The sequence below is a fragment of the Montipora capricornis genome, chromosome 2 (assembly GCF_036669925.1).
Source record: "Montipora capricornis isolate CH-2021 chromosome 2, ASM3666992v2, whole genome shotgun sequence".
Lineage (NCBI taxonomy): Eukaryota > Metazoa > Cnidaria > Anthozoa > Scleractinia > Acroporidae > Montipora > Montipora capricornis.
In genome coordinates this window covers 45,149,811-45,169,810 of record NC_090884.1, presented here as the reverse complement: position 1 = coordinate 45,169,810, position 20,000 = coordinate 45,149,811, and the positions used below count along the sequence as shown (strand labels likewise).

At 41.4% G+C, this 20,000-nt stretch overlaps 1 protein-coding gene across 1 annotated transcript in view; it reads left to right on the top strand.

The window, feature by feature from the left end:
• LOC138023618 (uncharacterized) overlaps positions 1-20,000 on the top strand; it is a 69,662-nt gene that overhangs the window by 9,892 nt on the left and 39,770 nt on the right. The window contains exons 4-12 of the mRNA XM_068870647.1: positions 543-830; positions 1,264-1,382; positions 2,552-2,610; positions 6,528-6,676; positions 8,553-8,639; positions 9,291-9,385; positions 16,435-16,644; positions 16,975-17,043; positions 17,677-17,794. Of these exons, the coding sequence (XP_068726748.1) occupies positions 543-830; positions 1,264-1,382; positions 2,552-2,610; positions 6,528-6,676; positions 8,553-8,639; positions 9,291-9,385; positions 16,435-16,644; positions 16,975-17,043; positions 17,677-17,794 (1,194 nt within the window). The remainder of the gene's footprint in view (positions 1-542; positions 831-1,263; positions 1,383-2,551; positions 2,611-6,527; positions 6,677-8,552; positions 8,640-9,290; positions 9,386-16,434; positions 16,645-16,974; positions 17,044-17,676; positions 17,795-20,000) is intronic.

The window sequence follows — 20,000 nt, the reverse complement described above, 5'->3', positions numbered from 1 at the left end:
TTCTCCTTGTTTTTCGTGTGTGTAAGAGCTACAACGTCCCACAGAATTTGATGAACAAGGTTTGTGCGATGAGACCAATCAGAGAGAGCCCCTCATTATCTGTCTCAGTGTTACAAACAAAATTAATTTCTTAATGGAAAGAACGTTTATACGTCTTGTACTGTTATAGTTTACTGAAGTCTCAAGGTCATAGAGCCGAGCACAAGTGCTCTAACGATTGGGGAATCTACAAAATCAGCCCAATGAAAGCAGATCCAAGGTTTTTATGAAATAGAGGGGAACGGTAGTACTAGGAGGAAAAAAACAAACCACTCGGAGCAGAATTATAGCCAACAAACTCTGCCTACCGATGCCCTTGAGTTCAGGAATCGACCCCAGGCTATATAAAGGGATGGCGAAGGCGCTCACCATTGCGCCAACTCCGATATCTATTAGGCGGGGCAAGGTATCAGTGAAACTGAGTTGACTGAAAAGAACTGTAAGTCGGTCGTATGCATGCTTAATTTACGCTTATCTCAAGTTGTTGTTTGTCGCATTTCCAGGGGCGCCAGTGATCGCGATGTTTGATGCCCCGAAAGAAGATCAAGTTGGCTTTAATACGGTAGTGCAAGTCAAGTGCGTATCCAAGGGCAACCCAAGACCCGTTGTTGCCGTCGAATTTAATGGTCAGCCTGCAGAAAAGGTGGATGGTGTAACCGTGACTTCGAGCGGGTCAGAAAGCGAGACAGAAAAAATGATTGAATTTAAGGCTGTAAGAGATTCCGAAATCTGGTGTGAAGCAAGCAATGATCTTGGAATGGATAATCGCAAAATGAAGATAGCTGTAGATCGTAAGTGCGAGAGGTTTCTTTTTATTAACTGCCAGTAGCTTTTGAAAGCATTCTGAGAGCATTTGGTTTTACACAGGTTATGATAAAAGTTTGGCGATTTGACACCACAAATATCACTTGTAAGTGCATAACACACAAGTGATTTTTGCGTGTCCTGATTGGTAAATTCATACTGTGATAAGCAGATTAATATTAATTTCCAAGCAGCCGAAGAGAAACAAAAAGACTTCTTGTGATCATAATCGTTTTGAAAGAAATTTTTATCTGTTACTTATCCAGCATGTGGAATGAACTTGAGGCCCGGTGCAAAAGTATGAAGTTTCACCCAATTATGACGCCAACTCCGTAAAAGAATCAAACTCCGCTCACATTAGAACGTGAAACATTAGTTTCGCAAGTTCCTGATATCGTTGTTAATGATATTCTTTCTCAGAAACCGGCGTCAAGTATTTATTGCTTCAGGTGGAATTAATAAAAGAAGAATTTAACACCAATATGAACAACAAGGAGTCCAAAGAATTCCAGGACATCGATGAAAAGCTCACCTCCCAGGTAAGGCTAAACAAATTATCAATAGAAGCTTAAGCAAAGGAGTCGACGAGTAATGATCAAATTTGAAGTCATGTGAAGAGCAATTTTTAATATTTTCTTTAGAGAACGAATTACAAATTAGCAATAGAAGCTTAAGCAAAGAAGTCGACGAGAAATGATCAAATTTGAGGTTACGTGAAGAGTGTGATTTTTAATAATTATCTCTAGAGATAAGAGTGACAGTGTTAATACCAGTTTTATTCCTGAAAAACTGGAACACTCCTTCCAAGGCAAACTGAATAATCGCGAAAAAATTGGATTCACGTTCTCGTAACCTTCGTTATCCTTGCTAAATAGACCACTTTCGATTTTTAAAATTCAGCTTAAAACAATAAACATGATTTCGAGGCTCTGGGAAATAAAATAAGCATTTGTATGAGTTTTGTCCTCGGAGCCGCGAGGTGACGTGTTTGGTCTAAGACTGATTTTTGAGATATCGAAATTGGTCCATTAAGCTACATAAAATCACGCAAACAATGCAGAAATCGAAGAGATTTATTTTTCGGTGTTGACTTGGAGATATTCGGAAAAAACCCGAGTGCTCTTTTTCAAGAGTCTAAGCTACGACCTTCCGATTACTAGTTCAGACGCTCTACCACTGAGCTATAGGAACCAGATGATCTGGTGACGCAATTTGGAGGACTGGGAAGAAAAATTTTAACGCCGTATCCCACAACCGCGCGCGGCCTTAGGTGTTGACTCCAAATTCCCTGCAGTATTTCCATCGCCAAAACTCAACAGATCATTCCGTGTCTACCACATTTCCTGTACTGAATGAACATTCAAGTAGAGCCGACGAGCTCTAACCTCGCCTCTGCCATGTTGAATTCGAAAATAAGGCCGCGCGCGGTTGTGGGATAAGGCGTTAAAATTTTTCTCCCCAGTCCTCCGAATTACGTCACCGGATCACCTGGAAGCGACGAAGAAGACGGTGACTCGGGGTTACTCGGAAAAATCCGAGTTCTTCTTTGCAGGAGTCGAACCTACGACCTTTCGATTACTACTGAGTTCAGATGCTCTACCAATGAGACTCGTCCAAACAAATGCCCCCGCCATATTTGGCTGCTAGGATCTAAATCGTCCAATGCAGAAATTGTCGCGTGCTTGACACATGTTTGTTATTTTTTTAGGTGCGGAATGTTCTAAGTCAAGATCCTGATTTTGTTAGTGCTCACCTTGTGAAACTTTGGTAAGTGAAGCTCTTATCACCTCAGCGGATTTGTTTACTTTTCCTTGTTTGAACCAGGCCTAGGAGACATATAGTTGTACCTCGTTAGGAGTACACCTCGCGTAGTGGTGAGAGCACTCACTTTCAGTTTCAGCCGTTTAATGTCCGTCGTTGGACGTTGGCCTTCCCCTTTGTCCTCCACTGGTCTACGTTTTGCGAGACGCGGTGCCAGTATTTACAAAACTATCCAAGACGTTTCTTCATCTCGTCCTTAGTCTTCCTCGGTTCCTTGTTTGTCCCCGGGGCGTCCAGAACGTAATGGGGGTTGACCAACGGTTGTCTGTTCTTCTAGCCACATGACCAGCTCAATTCCATTTGAGTTTACTTATCGTTTCCATGGTATCTCGTACTTTTGTTTTTTTCTCGGATTCGTTGAGCTGTTTTATACGATCTCGCCACGTGATGTTTATCATGATTTTTTCGTGGGCTCTCTGAGTAAGATTCCAGGTTTCTGATCCATAGGTGACTGTTGGTAGAATGCACCGGTCATAAACCTGACGTTTAATAACGATCGAAATGTCTTTGTTTTTGAAGATCGCACTCGCTCTGCCGAAAGCTTGCCATTCGAGGGCAATACGAAGGTTGATCTCTTGTTCCTTCGAGGCTGAATCCATGCATGGAAATGCATTGACCGAGTTAGATGTAATGATCGACTTCTTCGATTTCATTCATCTGTCTACGTCCTCAGGGAACTCATTGTACATAACATTTGTCTTTTGTAGGTTCGTGTTAGGCCCGACTTTGAGGCTAGCTTGGTTGAATTCGTGTAGCATTTCTTGGAGTTCTTCAATATCGTTGGCAAAAATAATAATGTCGTCGGCGGTATTCACCATCGATTTTGATTCCCTTCATTTCCCAACGTAGTTTGCGAAAGACCTTGTCCTAGCAGGCAACGAAAAGTTTGGGAGAACTGGTATTACACTGCCGTACTCCCCTTTGCAGTCTGAATCGTTTGGAGTCTTTGTGATGTCTGATGTAGGATTTGGCGTATTTGTAGATGTGTTGTAGACCATTGACGAACACATGACTGGTTCGACCCCTTGCTCCTTATTAAGCGAATCTATGGCGTCCAGGATCTCGACCGTCGGTGAGTCGAAGACTCTGTTGTAATCAACCAGACCCACGTCTAGAGGAATTTTGCACTCTTGGCATTTTTCAATTAGTTGGTTAACAACATGGAGGTGGTTAGTGCCGGGTCGCGCTACTCACGGCTTGCGGCTTCGCCCCTCGCATATCACGTTCTCTCGGCGGGTTTTCGAGCAAAAGGGAGACTGCTCGCAGTTTAATGACTCTAAGACTAAACCAGCCAGCTACAGACCTATTTCAGTTCTGTCTGTAATTGCAAGACGTTTTGAAAAGGCAATCTTTAATGAGGTATGTACATTCTATGATGATACTAATCTGCTCTCTAAAATTTCAATCCGGTTTTAGGACTTGGCACTCGACCCTCTCAGCCGTTATCGACATAACAGACAATTGGTATTTAAATATTGACAATGACTTAACAAATGCCATTCCTTTCATTGATCCGGCTTAAAAAGGCATTTGATACCATTTATCACGAGATCCTCTTATCGAAATTACAGTTTTATGGGTTTAGGGGTTCTTCACTAAACCTCTTTAAAAACTATTTGTGAGATAGAACACAGGTCACAGTGACGGGTAATTATAAATCTGAAACCAGTCACATATACGGTGCGGGGTTCCACAGGGTTCAATCCTCGGACTGCTACTATTTTTATTATCTATAAGTGATTTATCAAACTGCAATCTTCTTTCAGACGTGAAAATGTACGCTGACGATACCAATCTAACCTATGCATCTAAAAACCCTGACGATTTGTTTAAATCCTGACATCTGACACATCTGACACAGTGGCTCGATGCAAATTTAAGTTTAAATGTAGTGAAGACCAAATTTTTTTTACTGGGGCTCGGCACAAAGTATCTTTGATACCTAGTGAACCTGACATTTCTCTTGATGGTCATTCAATAGAAAGAGTTCAAACCCAATTCTTGGGAGTACACGTAGATGAAACAATATCGTGGAGTCATCATATTTCTGAGGTCATTGAAAATGTTACAAAAGTACTGGCAGCTCTTAGAAGGCTCAAACCAACATGTCCTCAATCAATCCTCATAAAAATCTATAAATCACTGGCCCTGCCCAACCTTGACTATTACAGTGTCGTCTGGGGGTGTATTGGTGCCGTTTAAGTAACAAAGTGGAGAAATTGCAAAACAGAGCTGCTCGTATTATAACTGGGGCTAGCTGGAAAGTTGCTCAGACCTTTTAAAAATAATTTTTATTAATTTTTAGGGACTGATGTAGTTAACTAGATTGAAATTAGGTGTGATGTAGAGATTTTTTATATCATAGTTAGGTGAATCTTTAAGTCCTTTTTATATTTTAACATTATTACAAGTATTTATAGCGCACGGCCTCCTGGGAGAATTCTTAGTTGTGAAATTGAATTCCGTGAATAAATAAAGTTTTGTATTGTATTGTATTGTAATGTATTGTATAGCAAAATGATGATCGCTTTATACCACTCTTCAGGAATTTTGCTTTCCCTTAGCTATTCGTTAAAACGAACCGCCAATTTCATGTAGATTGTCTCACCCACTGCTTCAATCAGATCGATTGCGATATTGTAAGGTTAACCGCAAGCTCAACTTCCCGCGGTTCGACCATTGGGAAGTCTGACCACTCGTTATGCACCTTCAGGTGGGGAGATTCCGGGTCTGGGCGGTCCGATGAGTAGAGTTCTTGTGCTCGGTCAACCATTCGGTCCCTGTCTGTTATCAACGAGCCGTCCTTTTCTAGAACTCCTGTACATTGAAGCTTTCCTGTGCTTAGTTTTTTCCTTGTCATTTTGAAGCCTTTTCCTTGCTTAAATACTTCTTGAATTACCATGTGTTTTATGCTTTCTGAGGTGACGTTGTTTCTTTTTTATGGTTTTATTCAGTTGTGCTGCTTCAACCTTTTCTCCTGCTGACGTGGGTGGTTTGAGATTCTTTCGTTTCTCCATCAGATCTCGGGTTTCTTCGGAGAATTCCTTCGCTCTTTTGCAACGGTTGTGAACTCTGTAACTGTAGCTATCAAAGGTTCGAGGATGTGGTCGCTGAGATATTTGATGATGTTCTCATTGATTTTTCTGTCATTCTCTTCTTCAAAAACTGCGTTGAGAATACTCGCCCCCGCCAATGTGGCCCGGGTTCGATTCCCAGACTCGGCATCATATGTGGGTTGAGTTTATTGGTTCTCTACTCTGCTCCGAGAGGTTTTGCTCCAGGCATTCCGGTTTTCCCTCCTCCTCAAAAACCAATATTTGATTTGATTGGCTTTACATTGTAATTTTGTTGATTTCAGTTTACAGTGTCCCCAATTAGTGGTGTTCCAGCGCTAGAAGACGAGACACTTAAATTAAGTACATGTACTTGGTAGCTTATCCCACAGTGAATAGTAATAGGCCATTTCCGAGTTGCTGTTTGTCTCGCTTTCAAAGCGAGTCTTGGTGCTCAACTATTGTAAAGGAAATGAGTTTTATTTGCATAAGAATACGCAACTCATTTCCATTTGAATGGTTGTGCTCAAGGACTCGCTTTGAAACTGAGGCATGCAGCAACTCGTAAATGGACTATATCCATCCTTCTCAGAGCTAGGGCAGTATAGGACATAAGAACTATGACTGCAGAATGGAAAAATACGAGCCTGAGATGTAAATTGTCATCTGCAGTAGGCGACAATGAGAGAAGTGATTTCAGTTCCTAGCATTTTATTGAGCATCGTTCAATCGTTTTCGTTTTACTTTATCATTCCCTCTTGTTTCGGTTCCTGTGTTGAAAATAGACTAACGGACAAATTATGTTTGCAGGAAAGGTTCAGTGAAAGCGGATATTTTGGTAAAGACGTTTCAGGACAATGATGATTCAGTAGAAAAAACACTGAAAGCCGAGGTCGAGAAAGCGAAGATAGGCAACGTACCAGTGGATCGGTATAAGTACTCTTTTGAACCAACCCGAGGTATAATACACATGACTTACGTTTTACCCCACTCGTTATTGTGTACAACAACAAACAACAAACATCTTTTTATTTATACCACACAATGACAACGGAGAGAGGAAAAAAAGACAACATTACTTATGTAAGGTATGAAGCCTCCTAGAGAATAACTTAAGTGCTAATCTAGCTGGGAGGCATAATAATAAACTATTTTAGATTATTTTTGTTTGTTCAGTGTCACATGGAGGCACAAGTATGAAAAAAAAGCAAACACACGCACACACACAAGTCATCGCACAAAGAAAATTGGAAAACAAAACAGAACAACATCAACAACAACAAAAAAGAAACAAAAATTAATAATACTCAAAAAGGTCATTTTTAAGGACTGTTTAAAGTTTCAAAGGCTAAGACTCGTGAGAGATTCTTCAAGATTATTCCAAAGGAAAGCTCATTTAAAGCAGGTATTAAATCTACCATAGTTTGTTCTCACGGAAGGAATACAAATTGTAGACCAAGAGGCCAGCCTAGTTTCATACTTGTGCCTTGAAGATATAGAGGTAAAGAAATAACTGAAGGAAGATGGGAGCATATTTAAATGAATTGTAAACATAAAAATACAGTTTAAATAATATATAACATCAAGGAATTTCAAAATGTTTAAATCTCTAAACGAAGGAGAAGCATGATCGTTATACTGGAAAAAGGTAATGTGGCCTGGGTTTACCTTAAACTGAATGTGACAACTCAATATTTTGGAATGAATACGAGAAGCATCATAATTGTCTATCGACACGGCCTATGGGCCAGGTTACAAAGCATGCATAAAAAATGTAACTTCTTACGGTTGAACGTGCAAATAAAGACAGAAATTTATATTTGTTCAGCACCGGAACAGAAGGGTCTGGGTACGATTGGTGTAAGGCATGATGGCTATCATGCTGTCTATAAAGTGTTAGTTCGTCACGTGAGCCATTCTAGGCCTGCATCGGTCTCTTTAACTTTTGTTACCTTTTACGTATCGTTATTGTTTTGTAACAACAAACCCTTTTAAACCTCGGGGGGTTTGCGGCATTGCATTGGTTCGAGGAATACGTTTCCAGTTTTTGTTCCCTTGGTTTTTCGTACCCGGCAGGGTCACAGGTTATCGGGTAATCGGGTAGTTAGGTTGTTCATGCCTGCCGCTGGTGCGCGGCCGAAAGAAAACAAAATAAACCTGATGGATTGCATATGTCTGTGTAGTACGGAAGCCAATAAGAGTCGCGTTGTCTCTTCCACTTTGTCGCTTCCAGGTTGTCGCGTGAAACCTAAAAGGGGAGACTGTCTTGTAGCACTCTCAACAAGACAGCCCACCCCCCCCCCCCCCGCCCCCCCTTTAGGTGCTAGTCTTTGAGGGAGTACTATCGCAGTTTTGCGTCCTTTTGATATTTTCATTTTACGTTGGTTCTAAAAACCAACCTAAGGCGAAATTTACACTGAATAATCATAGGCCGCTTATTAAAACAGAGTTTAGCCAGCGCTCTCTAACTCCGCGTTTCAAGACTTCTACATTTTGGCCAATCACAGTACATAAAAGGATGCACACTACCAACAACAGTGTCGAGAATGTAAGAGCAGAGGAGGGAAACATTTATATACTTGAATCAACTCATTTTTAACAAAGTCTGGAGCTAAAATTATTGCTGTAACCCAGATCGCTTTCTAGGATTTTCGTCAAATAACCTGTCCATTGTGGGTTGCTGCCGCTGTACGTTTTCTCGTTTGAGGTTTCTTTTAGTTTTTGCGGATTGTGCAGATAATTATTATTTTTTGTTTCACTTTATTCAATTGAATACGAACGTGAAAGAATGCTACAATTTCTTTATTGGATCAACAAAATTTTCTTGGTTCATAGCTTGTGCATCTGAGTTCGTAAATGTAACGTGGAATGATGCTGCTTTTGGAGAAACTGTTGTCGTGTCCTGTCCCAGGGGAGCCAAAGGTTAGTTAAAACGCAAGCAAAACGCAAGCCAAACGTAAGCCAAATGCAAACTAATGGATCAATTGTAAATTCAACGAATGTGTTTATTCTTCTCGATTTCCTATCGATTTCCTGTGCCAGGGATTGCACAGTGGTAATAGCACTCGCCTCACACCAATGTGGCCCGGGATCGATTCCCAGACTCGGCGTCATATCTGGGGTGAATATGTTGGTTCTCTGCTCTGCACCGAGAGGTTTTTCTCCGGGTACTCCGGTTTTCCCCTCTCCTCAAACCCAACATCTGATTTGATTTGCGTTAATTTGTTGATTTCAGTTTACAGTGTCCCCAATTAGCTAGTGCTCCAGCACTAGATGACTAGACACTTGTAAATTAAGTTTATTTCCTTTCCTTTTCCTCTTTGTCACCTTTTTGGGTCGTGAGAGAAATCCCCAATGTCAGTTACCAATGTACCTGAGGAATGAATGATCATTCTATACATTCACTGATCTATAAACGTAGCAAATGTACTATTTGTAGTTACATCCCTTGGTGCTTATAATTTTCAACTCCATGTTTGCATTTCAATGAAAAATAGAAACGTCATTATATCTTCAACAGCAACTAACCCTTTGTCCTTTGCAACAATTAATGTACTCTTGTCGTTATCTTAGGTTTTGCTAAACGAAATTGTTCGAAAGGAGGAGACTGGAAATACCCTGACTACACGAACTGTAAAAGTGATGCATTTGTCAGCCTTCGAGATCAGGTAATATATATATTTAGCCAAGCCTAAGAGCGGAGCTCCACAGATATTTCTTTACTGGAATTTAAAGAGATAAACTAAAGTCAATGCCAAGACTCGAGGCAGGACTCCAATAAGGTCGTCTTTATTGGGATTATAATTTTTTCCCTTTTTTTGCTGCACAACCATAGCCACCACTGAGCTGCAAACATGTCATTTAGAAATATCTTTTGGACTACATGATCATGAGCATAAATGATTCACGAACGTTTGCCTTATCACAGTTTTATTACATGAAAAAGTAAATGGTATAAATCAGTAGATGTAGGTTAACAGTCCTACGGAATTTCAAATCTCAACAGCAGAACCCGTTATGTGCTTTGGTTGAGTCACAAATTCAGTTTTTTTTCCATATATCGATGACATTTTAAACCATCAAACCAAACTCGATATTTCAAAATAAGCCAGAACGAAACAAAACGGTAAAACCCCCAAAGGGATGCGTACTGTTCACTGAACACCGCCCATAAAAGGAGAAATGTACTTTGTTCACCTAATTTTGACCATTTTTATGGTGTCATTTTTGTGATCTATAAGAGTAAAGGCAAAGTCGACTTTACTTGACAGACAGCTTAAGACATGAATCAACTGTAAATCTCGTAAAGTTGAGAATGGCTTCAGTAGTTTTATTCTTGACTTTGATCAGTTATAAGTATTGCAAACTACAAACCTTGACCACAAGTTGTCAATGGTTGTCACTGATAATGATAGCATCTCATTGGCAGTAACAAGAGACAGACAACAAAAGATGAACAGTTTCTACTACAATTACCTTGAAAGTTTGCGATTTTTTAGTAATAACGAAAACTGTTGTGACTGAAATTATTTCCAATGCTCATCTGTTAAAATCGCCTTTAGTTTGGCAAGGAGTTGTTGCTCTTCGCGACAATTTCCGAAATAACAATCTCTTGTAAACTTCACCGGAAACCCCTAAAACTCGGAAACGAAGAAAGTAACCCAAAACCCTTAATCTGGCTAACGCTAGGCCTAAAAAGGCCCAGTTAGGCCTAGGGTTAGCCAGATTGAGGGTTTTGGGTTACTTTCTTTGTTTTCGAGTCCTCGGGTCTTTGGGATCTTAGGGGTTTTTGTTTCCAAGACACCCGTCCGGACTTCGCTTGCCATCTCTTCATTTATTTATTTAACTTTATTTATATAATAACCCAAGTTATTCACGGATTTTGATTGGTTCTTGCCTATGATCTATTAGAGGACAGACGCACGATTGACGTCACCATCAGCTTTTATGCGAATAAAGTTTAATTCTTTATTATATAAAACAAATAGCTTCCATGTTGCCGTGGGTCTGTTCAGTAATAGATCACCGAAGACATCACTTTTTTGGTCTTACCACATTTGACGTCATCTGTGATCTATTACTGAACAGACGCACGAGGACAACTTTCACGTGACCCGAAATAGGTCCGCAATGGAAAATAAAACATAAAACAGTCGCGACATTCTCTCGCCAGGGTTCAGCTATCTGGTAGAACACTCTTCCAACCGTGCCAGCTTTGCAACTGGTTTGTTGTATTGCCCTGCCTTCGTTTTCACTTCACAAACGCGAACGGTGTCATCTTTCCCAGGAAAGGTCTTCATGATGCGAACAAGGGGCGAATCTCCTCTCTGAGTCTTCTCATCTACGACCAGAACTAAATCTCCAACTCTGGCGTTGCGTGTGCTCTAATTCCACTTCTTTCGAGAAATAAGTGTGGGTAGGTATTCGCGTAACCACCTGGCCCAGACTTGATTTATGAGGACTTGCACTTGTCTCCACCGCTCCTTACTGGAAATTTCTTTGTCGGCAAAAACCACCACGGGGTAACAGAGGATTCGCACGAGATATAAGGAAGTGGTTCGGTGTGATGTCTTCCAAATCACTGCTGCAGGAAGTAACCTCGGTAAGGGGACTGCTATTAACAAGCGCCTCTGTTTCTGCAAATGCTGTTTCCAAGACTTCATCTTTAACCACTTGACCATGAAATACAACTTTGACAGTTTTCTTGCATGATTTAACTAATCGCTCCCATATACCACCAAAGTGAGGCGAATCTGGGGGGTTAATGTGCCATTGAATCTGCCTCTGAGACAGGAAGTCTGCAATTTGTGACTGATTCCATTCCTGCAAACTTTGCTTGATCTCGCGGTCAGCTCCTACACAATTGGTACTGTAATCGGCATATATGTCCGCCGGTGGGCCTCGCCTAGCCACAAATCTTCTAAGAGCATTAATAAATGAGTCAGTCTCTAATGACCTTGCCACCTCAAGGTGTACCGCTCTTGTTACCAAACAGGTGAAAACACACCCATAACGCTTCTCGTGCTTGCGGGAATGCTTGACCAACTTTTGTGTAGGCTTGCCATTAAAGGGGGGTTGCGGCTTGATTTGTCTTGCACAGTGAACAATTGTGGAGGACTCTCCTCACAGTGGATCTGAAATGAGGGATCCAGTACATCAACCTCAGTTCGTTTTGAACATGTCCTGTACCCTCATTTTTAAGCTTCTTATGGCAATCCAAAATAAGAAGACGGCTTAGGTGATGGTCTTGAGGGACTAGATGTTTGACATCGTACGCAATGGCCGCATCAGAAGTTCTCCCGCCAGCTCGGAGAATTTGATTCTCATCCAAAAAAGGGGTTAAGGTTATCAAGCGACGTTTGCTCCAATTGGTCTCCCAATTCCAATGTTGGCGATTTCAGGTGAAAACGCTTGTCTTCTTTGGGCAGACTTGATCCACATTAGCTTTGCTTCCTCGATTTCTCGAACTTCCAGTGGACCGGTTTTCGCCATGGCCCTTTGGTTTGCTTCTGCAATTCTGAATGAATCTTCGGACATAAGCGGTGATTCACCAAATTTAATGAATGAAGAGTATCTTGAAAAGGCTTAATCTCGAAGCGACTTCAAATAGCTGGACAACTTCTGCTGGTGCATCAGCAACTAGATCAAGGGTAGGTTTTGTCTGTGGAACATCCTCTGGCCATTTGTCTTCTGGCAGTACAAGGAATACTGGCCCATTCAACCAGTGGCTTTCAGAAGTGATTGCATACGCTCTTAGGCCACGACTGCCATCATCTGCTGGGTTAAGTTTGCCAAGGCAGTGGCGCCATTGATTTGGTTCTGAAGTGTCTAGGATTTCAGAAAGTCTGTTGGCAATGAAAGCGGGATGACGTTTTGACGGTCCACGAATTTGCCCGAGTACAGCACTGCTATCACTCCAAACGTAGACAGGGGAAATATCAAAATCGTGTTCCTTCTTGATCATGTTGCCCAATCGTAAACTAAGTACTGCTGCCTGAAGTTCCAGTTTTGGAATGCTCAACGGCCTAACAGGTGCGACGCGAGGCTTCGCTGCTACAAATGCGCACTGTACCCGACTACTAGGATACACAAACCGAAAGTAGGCAACGGCACAAAATGGTGTTTCGCATCGCTAAAAACGTGTAGCTGAATTGACATAGGATAGGGTGCCACTCTGCGATAAAACCTTGGTACGGAATGCTCGGCCAACTTCTCGAGTTGCTTCTGCCAGGCCATTGTTGTAGGAATTCTTCTGGAATTCTCTCATCCCAGCCTTGACAAAGTTCCACAGAGAGTAAAGAAATATTTTTGCCCTGACAAGATATGGAGCTACAAAACCAAAGGGTCGAAGATAGACGCAGTGAGACTAACAACTCTCCTCTGGGTGTCTGCTAGTGCCTTTGGCTAGATCCGGAAAATGAAAGTGTCATTTTGGACATCCCAGGTGACTCCCAGAGCTCTGTCAGTAGGCAAGGTATCTCCATCTCCAATACTTCGCACGGACTGCGCTCGTTCTTTCTCGGGGACTGCATTGAGAAAATCTTTGTCATTCGATATCCACTTAGTTAAATTGAATCCACCAAGTGAGAGCAACTTCACCAACCCAGCTTGTGGATTACATGCCTCTCAACAAGGACGGTACAGACTTCAACAGATCATCCATGTAAAAGTTCCTTACTACAGCTTCAGCTTCCAAGGGGAAGGAGTCTTCATTGTTTTGGGCTGTCTTCCTAAGTGCGAAATTGGCACATGTAGATGAACGTTTGTCACTAAAGATGTGTCTAACGTACTGATAGACCTCCACTTTATCTGTTGGATTGTTTCTCCACAGGTAACGTAAGACAGGTTGGTCCTCTTCAGGGACTGCGACCTGGCAAAACATGACTTCGATATCAGCAGACACCGCTATCAACTCTTGACGAAAACGCATTAGTATGACAACCAATGAATTCAACAGGTCTGGTCCAGACAATAAGCAATCATTTAAAGAAGTTCCTTGATACCGGGCTGCTGCACCTCCAACTCGCCGAATCTTTCCGAGTTTATGAGGGTGTATCACAGCATGGTGTGGGAGGTACGATTCATGTGCGACAGGTTGTGTCAGTTGTCGGTCCTCCAACTTCTTGATGAACCCTTTGTGCAGGTCGTTTTCTATGGTTTCTGTGTACGTGGCTTTCAGTTGTGGATCCCTTTCAAGGCGTTTCTCCAACAATTCTAAGCGCTTTCTGGCGAAGGCTCTGTTGTCTGGCAAAGACTTAGCTGCATCCTTCCAAATGAGGCCAACTTCGTACCTGCCATCGACCTTGCGGGTAGTCCTACTCACAGACTCCAAAACCATTTCATCCTCTCTAGAGCGTTGTTTCTTGCTGTCATACTTGCAACCAAATGATTCAGTTTTCCACCAAGTTTTCACTAGCTCGTGCAGTTCCTCTTCAGGTGAATAAAGAATAACCTGTTTAACAGTCAGTGGTTTTGAGTTCGAAGCTATGTTCGGTCTGCTTAGCATAATCTACAATCCTGGTCAAAAATTGTCGGGAAGGTTGCGCGCATGACTTCACTTCACACCTAATTCGATTATTCTAACTATTGGCAGAACTATTTGGGAAAGAGCATGCTCTTGTGCCCCCCCCCCCCCCTCAAAATCCAACATTGATATGGAAGGGAGGGGGGCTATCTCAAAAGTGACGCTACCTTCCCAACACTTTTGTCCAGTATTGTAGGTAAGACGGAGTGTCTCCATTTTGTTTGATGGCACTAATAAGTTTCAGTCCAATACTAGAAAAATGATCATTAAAAGCAGACGTTGGCAAGTTTAAAAAATAAGCGACAACCCGAGAAACGAAGAGTCTCAACAAAACTATTGGATAGAAAACATTTGGATAAAAAATGTAAGCATTTTTGAGTCCAAACCAATTTCACATGCAAAGCGAGTTCACGGCGTGTCGAAACAACAAAACAAAGGAAGGAATCACAGAAGAGATGCGACTGGAATTTTCGTCGACTTTTCTCGGAAAAATCTGAGGAATAAGACAAGTAACAAACATATCTCGTAGTAAGATACACAAATTGCACATGCAATTTGAGATAAGCTTAAATGTTCGTATAAATGGCAAAAAAAAAAGGAGTACGAGCCTGATGAAAGTTAAGTCAACAATCACTCATTTTCCACATAATCATAACCATGACAATTTTCTCAAATTTAATTGGTGCATTAACTGCTTTACTTTTCACTAATTATTATTGTGAAGGGTTTTAATTGGACAGTGAAACCGGACAGTTGGCTGTAATCGGACACCTGTAATCGGACAGTTACATAAGCCGATCATATTAAGTGCACTCAGCTTAATCCACCAATCACAGAATTTATCACAATAACCATAGCAACAACCACATACCCTACCAAATTGGGGATTTTCCAAAATCCCACTAGACATCCCAGACATCCCATTTGACAGTGAAAAAGGAATGCATTTTTTTCCCAGAAATGGTAATGGTTATGATTAATTGATAAGAGGACTTCGTGTTGTCTAATTCGGTCTGAAATCATACTCGTGATTAAACAAATCGGACTCCCGTACGTGGTCGTCCGATTTTGTTGATCACTCGTTTGATTACAGGCGGAAGTGGACTCATCTCAGTCCTATTACCATTATAAAACGTTGCTTTGCTTACGCACATACAAATCCTAATGTGACTTGATAGTCGAAAGTCTTTTTTGTCTCTTCCCATGTTCACCGAGGAACTGGTTCTTCAAATAAAGATTCTTTGCGGCAAAACATCCTTCGTTACGCAGCAACTTCCGAAAACAGCGCCATTACAACCTTGCCAAACAACACGATCGAGATTTCCTCTTATATCTCGCAGACCCGTACACCGTAATCCGTAATTTAGCAAGACAGCCGGTCCATTTCGCTTCAGTGCTCGTAACACCCAAATGCTGATTCCTTACCGGTTCAAACAAAAAACCCAAGAAGTAATGAAGTTAGACTGCGACTGTTGTTTGCAGCCTCCGGACGAAGATCTCAGCCTTTTTCAAACTAACTCAAATCGTTTAGCTAAACTTGCTTTGATTGACCATAAAACCCGATAACAGACAATGTGATTTCCCGCTAGAAAAACGCAGCTTGCCAAATGCAACGCTGAGCTCCGCTGTTAAGGGGGTATTCACGCAATGCATGCAGATTTAAAGTGACATCCTCTTTTTTGAAGGAGTGATCCTCTCCTCCCATGCAATTAGATCCCAGTTTTTCTTGGCTGTAAGTCTCTGCCCTTAATACTGACGGGCATCTTTCTTGTTGTGCTACTCATAAATTGATGAAAGTTAAACAGTCGGTTTGTGTGAAATACATTGTCTTCATCACTGACAATTATATTGATAAAGACGAGCGCCGTAGCCTCTGCGCAAACCTGGCTTTCTCACCCACCCACCCACCCACCCACCTACCCCCTGCACCGCAACTCTGCCCCTTTCCGGAAAAAGGTGGTCGGCTTGGCGTGAAATCCCAAAAATCTTTCACTTTGTGAGACCACGTACATAAAAACAGCCATAAGTCGTGGGGACTTTGCCGAGCGTTGAAAGCACAGACACAAAAAATAAAATTCTGTAGAACTTTGCACTAGTTTCTTCCGGGCGTTACCCCGGCGTAATGCAATTGCCTTAATTTGTTAATACAACAAATTAACTCGTCCTACTATCTTATCTCATTTCTTTTCGTAGATGAACTCTTCGGCATCGCTGGAAACTGTAGAGAAACCTGAAAACGAATTTTTGTCTGTCTTACGAAATCTACTAAAGCTGACAGTTCCCAATGAGGACTTTGCAATTATGGCTGGCGATCTTGGTACAAGCACGGAAATACTGCAACTGATGGTTAGATACATTAAGGAGAAAAAGGACGATCAAGCGCACAGTGAAAATGAAATTAAGGTTGGGACACCTCTTCATTTTGATAGATTAAAATAATGATAAGCCACTACGTAGGTCGTTGTACGACACACACACGCGTCGGGTTAAAAGCAAGCGCATGTTAAAAATACAAAGGTTTGCCGCTAATTTTGATAAACGCTGTTGAAAATCATGCCTTTGATTTTGTCCTGACGCGCGTATATGGCGTATAAATGGTTTGAGGCGAGAGAAGGGAATGAGATAGAACGAGGAGGTAAACTTTATTTGCCAAAGTCATTATAGCTCATTTACCTTTTAACCTTTCAATTTTGTTTTGTTTTTTGTTGTTGTTGTTGTTGTTGTTGTCAATAGCACGTTCTTGAAGTGGCCAGTAAAGTCCTCCATGTGAACAACGAGCAGGAGTTCATCGTTGCACAAAGGGTAATTACTAAAGCTTGAATCTTGATAAGTCAATATTACAACACAAAGTTTTTAAAGCGCTCCTTGCTCGAGTCTCCAAGCTTTTACATTAAGAGAAAAATTGATTGTGCTTAGATAAGAGATTTGACCTCGGGCGGCAGTGCACTGGATCTTAATTTTTTTTTTGTTAAGTGTTTCACAGCTAACTCAAGATGAAATGTGGGAAAATTCAATGAATGTTATACTAATGATTTTTTTCCGGATGACTGCTATCTACACTTCGAAAGACGCAACCTCGGCTGTGAACCTGGGTTAACGGTCACTTGCCGTTGGAGTAACTTATAGTCGTAGCGCATGTAATTTTCCAGAGCAGAAGTCGACAAATCTCACGGCACCCTCTCAGGGGATTACTTTTTGTGCTTTAAGTCTTGGAATTCTATCTTTTTTTTCGTATCAGCGCTAACACATTTTCAAAGTCAATCATACCCGCAACTTTCAACTTTTGACAAGTCAATCGTAATTGTTTTCTTACTGTTTGTTTGGACCCTATTGTGAACTAATTTTATGTGGATAGGCGACTGAATCAACAAAGTTGGTACACGTTGAATTTTCAGTATCGTTCTGCTTACATTTCAGTTGTGATTTTGTTCGTAGTTTAAACAGACGGCATCTAAATTCATCTTGGTCCTAGAGGAATATGGACGCCAGGCTGCTCGAGTTTTGTCTCCTCCAAAAAACAGAAATCTGGCCATATTGAAAACTCAGAACGTTGGTAAGAATATATGAGCAACAGAAACCTAAACGCAGTGGTACTTAAGAATTCCAGCTTTTAGGGGTGTGTAGCCTAAACCAACAATTAACTGAAATCAGTAAATACAAGAGAGGGATGAGGTAACTGAACGGATCCCCTATGCATAAGCCTCTTCTCTTCCACTGAAATCTATTTTTAGCTACGCAGCTGTTTTGAGAGAGGCATCTGATCGGCCAGTTGTAATGACGTAATGAAAACTTAAATTATGCGTGGCATTGGGAACGAGAACTTAGGGCCTGTTTATATGGTATCATCATTTGCCCTTTTTTCTTTCTAGTTCGTTTTTATTAAGTATAGTTGCATCAGTTTCCACATTAAGAAAATGGATTGATAGCCTTAACGAAGCAGTAATGTGTAGTTTAAATAAAAGGCTGTTTTTGAATCGAGAGTTTCCGTTGACTGCGGTGAAAATTTTGGCGGGAAAAACCAGTCGAAAGCAAACGCTAGCAACACGTATAGGCGCCCAAATAGTTGCTTCTCTTATTTTTATTGTATGCGTTCGCATTTAGCATTCTGCCATCTCGTCTCGGTTAGTCGAGCCAAACTGTTTACATGCGACAAAGTTTTCTCGCCTGCCAGGGTTACCCTACCTGCTGAGGCGAGACATCTCGCCTTCTTGAGTTGTCTTGCCCTCCCGGGTTGTCTCGCCCACCTCGTGTAAACGGTTGACAGAATTTTTAAACAAATGAGTGGAAAAATATCTCGCCCAGTGTAACTCAGGGGTAAGGTTGTCTCGGGTAGCAGAGACCATATAAACAGGTCCTTAAAATAGTGGGGCATGGGGATCCGTTATTTTGCCTCATCCTCTCTTGGAAAACATAAATACCTCTTACCGAGTTCGAGTTCTGTACTGTAAGTCACGAAACGAGTTTTTTTCCCGTTGATTTATCGTTTAAGCGCGAAGAGCCCCGGTCATAAATCAACGGGAAAAAAACAAGGATCCGTAACTTACAGGACGGACCGAGAAAACGAGACTAGTACGACATTTATTATATCTCTGAGGTAATCAGGCGCGCGGTAAAGGAAACTAGTTGAAGTCAAGCGGAACCTTCAGTTGCCACAAAAGATTGACAAACGTCAAAATCCGAAAAACGAATTAATCTTGTAGGGTTTTTGAAAAAGTTGCTTGCAAGATTCAAATAGCTTCACAAACTTATTTCAGATAAACAACTTGAAAAACTTGCTAGAAAACGTTGCATGAAAATTTAAAATGTTGTGGGTCGGACAGCGGGACGTACCTTAGAATCCATTCAACCTGTAAATGTGCGTTGTTGGACACAGACGATACTAAATAGAAAGATTTAGTATTGCGTTTGCCGCGCCCGAATCGGTATACGGTAAATGTAAGGGCTGTGCTTCTCAGCAAGGCGCGAAAATTCTCTTATTCTGCTTTGAGAAGTTACTCGATAACTGTGGCTAACAGGAAAGAAATTTTATTGTTATATGGCAAACAATTCACAGGCTAAATAGAGGCTGACTCTCTGATTGTCTGATTTTTGGTCGGGATTTTACAGTATGGACCATTACCATGGAAACGGTCCATTTCCGCATTTTTTTGCTCCCCCGGAAAATTCAAGTTGAACGAAACAAAAAAAGTACTTTTAAAAGCGGAAATTTAATTTTTTCATCGCAACAGTACAATTATAGCAAGAGGAATTAAGTTTTTCATACAGCTATTTTGAGAAAGGTTGTCGGAAAAAGTGCACGCGACAATCCTGAAAGGTATTGTGGGTGATTTTAAGTGCACTGTTTTTCAAAGAAATTTAAAAGAATCGTACGGGAGGCCACGGATATATGTTTGCGAGTGCTGAAGGAAAGTAGCAAAAGTAGGTTCGACAGCCACAGTCGTTAGCAACAGTGTATTGATCATATCCCATATTACCTTTCGGGATTGTCGCGTGCTCTTTATTCTTGACAAACTTTCTCGAAATAGCTGTATAAAGGGTTACTGTTAGAAGTTCGCTGATGGAAGACGAAGATTGATTGGGAACATTCACCAGGCGGAGAAGTGTCCTATCGCTCAAAGAAACGATGCCATGTAATAAATAGAGGATATTACACGGCCGCGCGGGGATACGAATTTTATCTTCGAGTGCTGCAAGTATCTCTCACGAGTGAGCGAAGCGAACGAGTGAGAGATACTTTCAGCACGAGAAGATAAAATTCG